Consider the following 11,341-nt stretch of genomic DNA (forward strand, 5'->3'; position numbering starts at 1 on the left):
ACCTCTTACCAAAACTTGGACTATATTACAAGTCCCAATCAACTGATTAGTGACTTTTTTCAAAATCAAAAAGAAAAGCAATTTATTTTGAATATAAAGTTTGGTTTTAGCTTACTGTATTTTATCTAAGAATTTTTCCATATCGTATAATGGAGTTAATTTTTCATTTTTAAACTCAACTATGTACACCCCAAAATTTAGATAAGAAGTAGTCGTAGCAAACAAATTGAAAAGTAGCTCTAAGTAGACGAGTCGAATTACGATCCACTCAATAAGTCATGAACTCATTTTGGCATTTCACATTTTATTCCAAACAAAATTTAGATAGGTTTTGAGCATGATTAACCCGAAAACTCCTACTTGAATGTAATCAGACCCACCCGATATCCGAATATAGAGAATTCGACCCGCCCAATTAAAGCGCTAAAGCCGTAAGCTTGCTGTTTTACACTTATCTTCTTCTTCGGCGAATGGTAGCAACTCGAGCTCTGCACAGTACTTTGCCACGAGAAGATAATCTCAGCTACTTCTGAAGTATATCCAATTCTTCAACCTGTTGCTAAAATGTTGAATACTTAAGTAGAACAATAAATCCAAAAAAGGCGTTTTTCAAATTTTAAAAAATGGCTTCAATTTGCACTTCAAATCACCCTAATTTTCACTTCCTATGCAGAAACAACCCTAATTCAAACCCTAACCCTAGCTCAATCTCTCATCATCACCTACTACTAGCTCCGTCTTCTCTCTCTTTCTCCCGTTTGCGGTTGTGCCATTGCGCGGCGGTGAAGACTGGTTCTGAAAGCGGCGGGAGTCGCAGCGATAACGCCGAGCTGTTGCGGAAGCCGGTGATTTCGACGGGGTTGGAGTCGTCGTCTTCAGCCGGCGAGGAGTTGGTGAAGGAGGAGGAGTCTGATGATGAAGTTGAGAAGAAGAATGGAGATGAACAAAATTGGGTCGATTGGGAGGACCAGATTTTGGAGGATACTGTGCCGCTTGTTGGTTTTGTTAGAATGATTCTTCATTCTGGAAAGTAAGGTTCTCAGTTTTACTTATCTTTTGCAGAATTTGCTAATGTTAGACTCGGTTGTTGATTCATACATGCTTTGCCTGTGTGCGTTTATTTCGAAAATAGGATATATATGAATTTTCAATGTACACTTAGAGGATATACGTACATTTTCAATGGTCTGCCAGATCTTTTCTTATAGCTTTGCAGACATATTATGTTCAATCAGTTCACAATCTCTTTTTTTATAAGGAAATCAGTTCACAATCTCTGTAGGTCAAGTTGTTATTTTGGCACTCTCTTTGTTTAGTAACTATAAGAAATTATAATTGAACCCATAGAATTTAATTTTTGGATCCGCCTCTGGCAACAGATACTGCCTTATCTAGAAGCCTGGGCAGTTTATTTCTTTATGAGTTAAAGCTCTATTTCCATGCTGAAAGAAAAATGAGCTTAATGTTTACATCTGGTTGATGAATAGTGTCGTGGATGAAGTGAGACTTTGAACTGCTTAATTGAGTCACCACTTTGTTTTGTTGTTATCACAGAAACTAAGGGAAATAACATCTTGGGTATTGAATTACGATTTGTAGTTCTAATTAAGGTTAAGTTGGTCATCAATCTGTTTTCGCCCCCTCTTCCTTTATTTTGAACGGAGTTGTTTCTGGAGTTGTTGGCAGAGATTAGAGATAAGATAGTTATCAAGAGATGCATGCTTTACAAAATTGTACTTACCTCAGTGATATGTCCGGTATGCCTATGAAATATGAAATATTGCAGAGCCATAGTTTTCAACCTCTAGACCCCATATATTCATCTATTCTTATAATTAAGTGATTGTTCAACCCCCACCTCAACGTTAATATCATTTCATCTGTTCAATCTACAACTTGCAGATATGCAGTTGGCGATAGGTTAAGTCCTGATCATCAGAGAACTATTCTACAAAGGTTGCTTCCATATCATCCCGAATGTGAAGAGAAGATTGGCTCTGGAGTTGATTACATTACTGTATGACATCCTCCTCTTTGCTTCATTTACGTATCCACCTGCATAATTTCACATAGCATCTATCTCTCTTCTCATTTAGGTCTGTTTTTTGGTGTACTTACTTTCTCATCGAGTACAGCTAATGATCTTTTGTATACTCTCTAATATTTGCTTCTTGTGCGGAAATGCTCGTATTTTGTGTGGCATGCATTCTTCCTGAAGATATTTTAAGCTTTTATAAGCAATCTAGTGATACTTTTGATGCGCGAAACTTCATATTGAAATGTACTCTAAAAGCTTTTATTTGTTTATTATTATTATTATTATAAAGTAAGTTGCTTCATTGAAAGGCATCAAGTAGATGCAATGATTACAAAAATAGAGATGCTAGCTCCATTACAAGATGTTATGATAGATCTGGGAACTAGCCAATAACCAAAAAATATACCTTAAGAGGCCAGTTTAGAGTGAGGGAGCTCAAAAAATCTAAAAAGACAGTAGAGCTATTTACATAGGACTGTTTGGCCCAACAAAAAAGACTAAGCAGACATCTGGCCTTCAACAAGTGGATTGGAGTTGAGACTCCACTAAAACATCTGAGGTTTCTTTCAGTCCATAGGCTGTACTGTAAAAGCTTTTTCTTATTTGGCCCTTGGTTGATCTCTCTATCTCTCCATGCACGAATGCCGCTTCTTGACAGAATGACTCGATAACTTCTTCATGCCCTTGAAATTAGCGTGGCAATCTCAACAGGAGATAAAATGATTGTACAAAAATAAAAGGAGATAAAATGAATCTGATTTTGAGGTGAAGAACTAAGAAATGATTTCCTATCTTAATAGCTTTGGTAAACACTGTTCATAACATGGTAAAATATTGTACCAAATATTTCAGGTTGTATTGCAAACATTATATGTTGCCCTTAAGTAGAACTTTCTGTGTGATGGCTAACCCACAATTACCATCTAAAACTTGTTAATCTGTCAACCATGAACTTCATTCACTTCTCGAGTTTGTTTATATTCGCGGAATATTGTAGCTTACTTTAGGTTTATGGAAGGTCAGCACTGCTGTTTTCTTGATTGAATGATAATTGAGCTCCACTAAACTGCCTTTTAGGACTACTACTGTACTCTGTTTTATCGTTTGAGGTTAAGGAGGACCTAGAGTGAACCATATTGTTATACTTACACAGGCAGAGAATGATGTCAGGGTATTAGAAGGTAGCAAAAATAGCAGGAAAAACCAATCCGCTAATAGGAAAGGACATCTATCCTCTTCTTAGCGATGAAGCAGTATCAAATTCAATCCATAGGTGGATAGTCCCCAACCATTGTATGGTATGGGGTGCCTGTGATATCTTTGATGGTGCTGAAAGGGATGATTCTGTTGTGAGCAAATGGAGCTACAGATAGTGAAATAAAACACAGAGGGAAGGAAACACAAAGTGAAATTGTTAAGTCTCAATGGCAATAATATTTCAGGGAAATCCAATGTAAATTGATCATGGTGAAGGATGTTCAAGGAGATAGGGAGATTACACGCTGAGGAAGAGTCCAGTGAAGACAGAAACATGAGAAGCAACAGTGATGTATCTCACTAGTAAACACGATATGAGATAGTGGATTGGGCTTCATTTTGACAAATGGTTTGTGAATCAAATTATGTAGATGACTAATGGGATTTTTAAACCTCTCATTGAAGCTGGAAAAAAAATAATGAATCCGAACTAGAGTGGAATAAACTGAGGAAATTTGGGATTTTTTTGGAATATCTTGGTGACCACAATAAGAAGGAAAAAGCATTATCAATGCATGGTGAAAAGAGTTGGTCAGAGGGAAGCGGCAAAAAGAGCAAGACAGACCAAATACAAAATAGGGAAGAGAAATGAAGACGATTGAAAGATGGTTTTAGAGCAGCAGATTGTTTGTTAGCTACGGAAACAAAATATTAGCCATAGGGTTTTACAGTACATAAGGGTTCTAGTGAAGAGTCAGGTAGTCGAAATTACCTAATTTTCGGAAACGCATGTCAGTAACATGTAACCCCTTTGTTTTAGGATAAGTGCTCATGGACCCATGGACCCATGGACCCATGTCATTTTGAGAAATAATTAAGAATTATTTGCTTGCTATTTGCAGTAATTAGATTGTGCTCTTGAATTTCTTCAATTTTAAGTATGCATGTGTCAGAGAGAGTGCATGAATGATTCTCTTATGCAACTTTCTTAACCTTGTATATCACTTGGTTTTTCTTGACAGGTAGGGTACCATCCTGATTTTGAAAGCTCAAGGTGTTTATTTATTGTTCGGAAGGACGGTGAATTGGTTGACTTCTCATACTGGAAATGCATAAAGGGGTTAATCAGAAAGAACTATCCACTCTACGCTGACAGCTTTATTCTCAGGCATTTTCGGAGGCGTAGACGTAATGACTGAATGTATCATTTTGAACTCGTAGCTACCCTGAATTTCATGCGACAAAAATTCTTTTACTTTTGCCGAGCACATTATGCTGAAGTGTCGATCAAAGAGTTGAAGGTTATAAGTTCGTGTTATTGGAAGCTTACTGGAATATACACTCCATAGAATTGCCCTTCCAACTACTTTATCTACAAATCTACACTGTAGAATTTAAGTTACTCAGTGATCAACAATGTATTCAAGTTAGTGTAAGTTTCTTAGATGGTCAGGGCTCTTACTGTTGCAAAAGAAGCATTTTATCACATCGTTGAAGTAAAAGGTTACATTTCCAGCCTTTAGTATTGTGTCCTTTTCTTTATTTCACTTCTCTTCTTTTTCTCCAATCTCCATTCTCTTCCCTTGATTTCTTTGTTGGATTTTGTGGTTGGAGATTCCTTGTTTTATACTTTTCCGTAGTTTGGCACTATTGCTGATTTCTCAGGTGTTGCGGTTGATTGGTAAATTTAAGTTTAGTAAAGAAAATTTACCTTCTCATTTCTAAGTAAATTGCAGTTCAAACTGTGATGGCATTTAAGATTTAAGAGGAGCGCGTGAGTTTTCTATAGCTAGAGGAGCTCCAGAGTAGATTTCGTGTTATGTTATTTACTACTTTTCTGGAAATCATAGCATTAGTAACATCCATATGGACCTGAGCTCCAGAATGCAACACATTGGAAATCTTCTGAAAAATCTGCTATGAGATGGCTCTATATTATGACAAAGGTACTGACTTGTGTTTGTCCATGTTTGATTGGTTGCTGAGTTCTGCAACCAAGTCAAATCTTAAATTAGAATTTGTAGATCAGTCGATCAGCAAAAGACTTGCTACTAATAGTAAATAATGGATGCGGTGATAACTATCATTTCGTACTAGGGGTCCCAAAACTATGCCCTCGTTGCTTGTCTACAAACTTTGGTAGGAATAAAGTAATTCCGGAGCACCTAAGGATGTGATCTAAAACAACAACAAACCTAGTTTAATCTCACAAGTAGGATTTAGAGAAGGTAGTGTATATGCAGATCTTACCTTATCTTGAGAAGGTAGAGAGGTTGTTTCCGATATGACCCCGCCTCAAAAAAAGGTAAAAAATGAAGCAGTAGCAATTAATATAAGTAGTAAAACCAGCAAGATATTAAGAAAATCGAAAGGAAAGATATGAGTACAGTAGTAATAACAATCTATGCAGGTGTGACCTAATGGTTAATAATGCGGGTGAAAACATGAAAGATTGGAATTTTAGTCAATAAAGACCAAAAACAGTAGGTAATTCCTTCTCATTTATCTAAATTTTGGTATATATATTATAGAATTACCTAAACCTTGAAGTATACCTATATGGTACGTACAAGGGTGGCAAACATGCGGGTTGGGTCAGGTCGGATATGAGCGGGTCAAAACGAATAATTTTAAAAAACGAATAAATTATCCGACCCGACCCGTATTTGAGACGGATAAAAACGGGTTTATCCAGCGGATAATATGGATATCCATATTATCCATGGCTTCTTAAATATGATCACTTATGAGAGAATTCCTAGTTTTCCAAACTTGAGGAACTCTAATTTGAGGCTTTACAAATATAAAAATTAAACATAAAAGTTAAACACATTGGTTATCCATTTAGTTAACCATTTTCTAAGTGGATAATATATTTTTTATTCATATTCAATCCGTTTTTAAATGGTTCATTATCCAACCCATTTTTTTATGGATAATATGAGTGGATAATTATTTTCTTTAATCATTTTGTCACTTCTAGATACGTCCATGACCACATGTACTGGTGCGACATAACAAATATTTATGAAATTACGTTTTGTCCCCTTTAAGATTTGCACTTTAGCCTGTATTAATTTGACATTATCAATTCTCAGATAAAAAGTGGGTGTGACCGCTATTCTTGGCGGTGCTAGAAAGGACATGTTGGATTTAGACACGTAGTTGGTTCTTATGTGACTTCCTAGGCAGTTGAGCACTAAAGTTAAAGATATTTTTGTTTAATTAATCACTTATGTCATTTTAGTTTGCTTAATTCAACTGTCTCTCACATTATCTGGAAGGGATTCAATTTTCACACTTGCAGTATAAACTATTTTTACGTATCACTGTAGATTCATTATTTTTAACAGGTTATTTCTCCTCCTTTTTTAAGTTATCTATACATGTTTAGTATCGAAACTTATCTGCAATTAATTTCAGATAATTTGGTAATGTAAACATTTGCAAGAACACTATTCGTGTATAAAAACAAACACTATCTAGAGCAGGATAAATCCAAGGACTTGTGACAACATAAACAGTTTCCTTGAAAATGAAATTACACTTGGAGGCAAGCTATATGATATCTACTATTGAAGCAACAATATAAATTTATCCTCTGTTTTTAGTGTGATTTTGAATGTATCTAGCTCGAATAATGGCAAAAGGTGTTTACTAGAAAGAATTTTTGGTAGGGTTTTGACAAAAAATTTCTTTCAAAAAAAGAAGGAATTTGACTCTTTTACGGCAAATACTTCTTGATAGGGTTTTGACAAGTGGCTTTATCTATAGGGGACTCTGGGGAGGATATTATTTAATTCGAGTGACTAGAATTGTTATTATTTTTGATTTTTTTTTTTGGTTTGACAAAAGTACTAAACAAGGAAGAGACGCGGTTCAGGGTCAAATCAACTGCATTTGTATTTTGCACTCTTTAATTATTACGCTATAGAACAGGAAATTTTTTGACGTTGTGTAATTCAAGATGTTGTTAACTCTCACAGGAACGCACTCATACACACACATAAGTGGAGGTAGGATTTTCGATAAGGGGTTCAGAAAACAAAGTTAGAAAAATTAAAAAAAAAAAATTGTGGCTAGTAAGAATTGAAGAACTGAACTTATAAAAATTTTAAACCCTTTTGACCAATGAGCTATGATTTTGGACTACGTTAATGAGATTCAAATATAATATATAGAGATATTTTGCCATATATATGTATATATAGAGAGATATACATACAATATGAAACATATATCCGCCCCCATACGCACACTCTTTCCATCTCTCTCGAAGAGAAACAAAGGGGAAGATCAATATTATCCAAACAAAATAGACGGTAAATTATATGTTCGGTATAGTTTTATGCAACAAACACAAAAAGAAGAATTAACTTAAATAGTCGTCTATCCAACCGTTTAAACTAGAAATAATTAATACATGTATAATATACGTATAATGTATATATTAATGTATGTATACGGTAGAAATCGGGGCTACCCGATTTCGTTCTTCTATGGAAAAAGTGATACCATGTTGGAAGGCCAGGACGCCGAGTTCGGGTCGAAGCTCCTTTCCGATGTCGAGGTCGAGGTCGATATCATTTGTCGAGGTCGGAAGAAGGCATGCTTCGAGATAATACCATTATGATTCAGTAACGGAAAGAGCGAGATACCAGTAACGGCCCAAAGATCATGCATAAATTTCGGAATAGATTGGTCATCGGCAGTTAGAGAGCTGTCAAATACGATTTCCTACTGTAATTAGAAATGTACCTTATTTAGGACTCCTCTATTATATAAAGGGGGATCACATTCATTTGTAACATACTGTTCACTGATAAGAAAATATATGTACATTATTCTCTTGTTATTTTACCTACTGTTCTTCAGAGTTGTTTCATTATTTATTCCCATAATCATACCTTGAGACCGTCATAGGTTGAGCTCGAGACTTAGCCTACACACTGGTTTGATCTACTTTACTCTTTAATTTGTCTATTTAATCCCTTGTTTATCAATTGACGTTGAATTAAATCATATATCCTTAAAATCATAATACAAGTTTAATTGTTACTCGAACTTTAGGGTAAATAATGTATAACCATATATAGTTAATGTATAATTTACATATATCGAGTAGGAAAACTAAATAGTGAATTATATCGGCTATTTATGCAATCTCAAACAAATATATATGAGGTATATCCTTTACTTATCATGTCAAATGTACATATATAACTGCCATTTTGTCTCTTGACGACATTGTCACAGAAGTAAACTGAACTTTTGGGACTGATTATAAAAGTGACCACAAACGTATCATATGCTTCTTCCTCCCACGCACTTGGGAAATCAATGAAAACGATTGACGGACTAGAAAACAGTTGCTTGGTTTTCTTAGAGAAATAATAACCGACTAACACGTGTAAGTAAATGGTCTTAGTGCTATATATAAATATAAATTAATAACATAGCATAAAGAAATCCACAAAAGGGATATAGCTAAAGTTTTGTCCTTTGCTAACAATTGTCAATACTTCATTGGTTGTATAATTAGATCATTGTCAATCAAGCTCTTCTCTCTTATTTTTCTTCTTCTTCGTTTCCCTTTTTCAGCCAAGAAAATGACCCCCAAAAAAAAGGAAATTAAAAGAATAAGAGCATGAGTTCCAATTATAGAGCCTTCAAATATTAAATTTGATGTTGATGCTTGTACAATCTTCATCGGTTATATATATTGTTCATTTTCAATCGAAGTAAATGTTTGTTCCCTTATCTCATAATGTTTGAGTTAAGGCTTAGCTTAATTAAAAAATACGTCTAATTGCCCTAATTCTACGTCTTTATATATGTTTCCTTCTGATTGGAGAACCAAACAAATTATTGGTTGCATGGCCTATTACGATGTACCAGATGGCAAAAATCACATATATATTTATTGGTCGGAGTGTTCCATTGCCTATTTCAAAGAGTTGCCTTTCTTGGATATATATATTTGTGAAACAAATAATTCTTGGTGTAATTATCATATAAAATTAAAGCTTCGTCATATATGTAGTCTAGGTTTGAGGTGCCAAAAGAAATCAAAATGTTTGGATCTTCCTGTATGTTTTTACATTACTAGTCTTAGAGCACGCGTGTTGAGCGTGTTACCCTACCGGCTACCTCAATAAATATAATATTTTAAAGAATTACATAAATTTTATATTTTATGGTTTAAGTTATCAAAAATAAAAGGTAAAGTTAAAAATTGTAAGTTTCTAAAAATGATAATTGTTTGTCCTATTTAGCTAACTCAAAAAAAAAAAAAAAAACTTTATCCCATATAAGTTCTTAATCATATCATTCAATTGACAGAAGACACCTTATTTTTGCTCATGAGCAAAATGTAATTTGTTATATTTCTTTAATATATAGTAAGAAATACCATAAGAATTATTTTCAACATATTAAAAAAATAAATTACTATCACAAAAAGTAAATTCAATCGCTACATTTTAATTAATCTACTCCTTTTGTTTTTAATATGAATTATATGTATAAATTTATTCAAGAGTATTATAGAATTTTGCAGTTGATGCTTATTACTATATTATAATCGATTTTGCATTAATTTTTATTCATTCCACCGCAAATGCTATTCCTATAAAAAAATCTAATTTTTGTACCTAAAAGTTTTGTCAACTGAAAAAAAGGGTTTACTTATATGATGAATTTGGAAAGAAATTGAATGGGATTTATGTTTTAAATTTGTTAATTCAAATTTTTAATATTAATTCTTATTAAAAGAAATGATTTAATTTTTGTTGATTGAGATTAATAATATTAACTCATTACAAGTTTTAAATATTTGACTATAGTTATAATTTTATTTAGAATTATATTTTCAAGAATAATAAATCAATTATTTAAGTTTGGATATTTGTATTTGCTTACTTGTTGAATTATTTAGGTGTAATTAATATTATAGTATGAGATAATTATACAAATTAATATTAATAATTAATCACTCTCTCATATTTATTTGAAAAGTTTTGTTCATGTCTACAATGGTTTCCATCATTTAACTTTGTGGCATTTATGTTTTTCCTCCTCACAATAGCATAAGTAACATTAAGTTGGTCTATATTAGGAAAACCACATAAATTAGTAACAATTTTTAAACGCACGTACCACTAATATTGGGGTTGTTGATAGTTTTTCCTTTCCTTTTTTTTAACAATTTATTTTTCAATTAATTTTAATGTCCTAAATATTAGGATTTCTTACCTAGTTCAAATAAGGAAGAATTTAAAGCACAAAATTTAGTTGATCTAAAATTTCTAAATATTAGGAAATAATTTTAAATGTCGATTTTGTCCAATATTAACTCTATTTTAAAGGGGTAAAAAAGGCGAACGACATTTCGCTAAGGGCCTTTGTGCTTTTAATATAGTATAGATAGATAAATATGGTAGGTGTACGTGTCTATTTAACATGCTGATAGTATTAGTATTAATTTCGTATTGTTCGTATTTTCTTATCCGCTGATTGCTTTTACGGTATGTGATTTCTTTCTCGTCCGTTATTTTCTTATCTTATCTTGCTGTTGTTACTGCTTCTTTTCATCTTTACTTGTGTCGAGGATCTATCGGAAACAACCTTTCTACTTTTAGAATATAGGGGTAAGACATGTGTACACATTACCTCGTTAGACCCAATTACACTAAATTTGTTATTGTAGTTCATTAATTTGATTGTCAATTGTGTATTCAAAAATCTTTTAAATATTATCAAAACCATCATCTCTAATAGCATATTTACTCAAACTAATAGAATCAACAACATAGAGATTTGATGGTATGCCATCTATATTCTCAAAGTGCACTCTTTGTACGTGTTTTTGGTTTTGCTCCCCCTTCACGTATCTCTTTTCATATTAAGATCATTTACTTTTTTGAAACAATAAAAGAGTTTTGCAGAAAAAAGTATAAAGAGAGAATTTTTATTCATTTGGGATAAATTTCAATGGAATAGGACCCCTTTGTTTATAGGGAAAGAGTGACTTAACCACCAAGTAAAATCCCTAAATTCTTTCTAAAATATAAATATTTACCTTAAATAAAACTCTATTTATAACAC

At 33.2% G+C, this 11,341-nt stretch overlaps 1 protein-coding gene across 1 annotated transcript; it reads left to right on the forward strand.

Moving 5' to 3' along the window:
• The first annotated feature begins 447 nt into the window (after positions 1-447).
• Positions 448-4,757, forward strand: LOC107794355 (protein DCL, chloroplastic). The gene is made up of 3 exons (XM_075232598.1): positions 448-1,030; positions 1,903-2,017; positions 4,258-4,757. Exons 1-3 carry the CDS (start codon positions 624-626, stop codon positions 4,432-4,434), a joined length of 699 nt encoding a protein of 232 aa, XP_075088699.1. The 5' UTR covers positions 448-623; the 3' UTR covers positions 4,435-4,757.
• The last annotated feature ends 6,584 nt before the right edge of the window (positions 4,758-11,341 follow it).

Source organism: Nicotiana tabacum, chromosome 16 (genome assembly GCF_000715075.1).
Source record: "Nicotiana tabacum cultivar K326 chromosome 16, ASM71507v2, whole genome shotgun sequence".
Lineage (NCBI taxonomy): Eukaryota > Viridiplantae > Streptophyta > Magnoliopsida > Solanales > Solanaceae > Nicotiana > Nicotiana tabacum.

Excerpts from the sequence above, each read along its gene's own strand:
- LOC107794355 (XM_075232598.1), top strand. The coding sequence starts at position 624 with ATGGCTTCAATTTGCACTTCAAATCACCCTAATTTTCACTTCCTATGC. Across the intron at positions 1,031-1,902 it reads ATGATTCTTCATTCTGGAAA|ATATGCAGTTGGCGATAGGT; the intron begins GTAAGGTTCTCA and ends TACAACTTGCAG. Across the intron at positions 2,018-4,257 it reads CTGGAGTTGATTACATTACT|GTAGGGTACCATCCTGATTT; the intron begins GTATGACATCCT and ends TTTTCTTGACAG.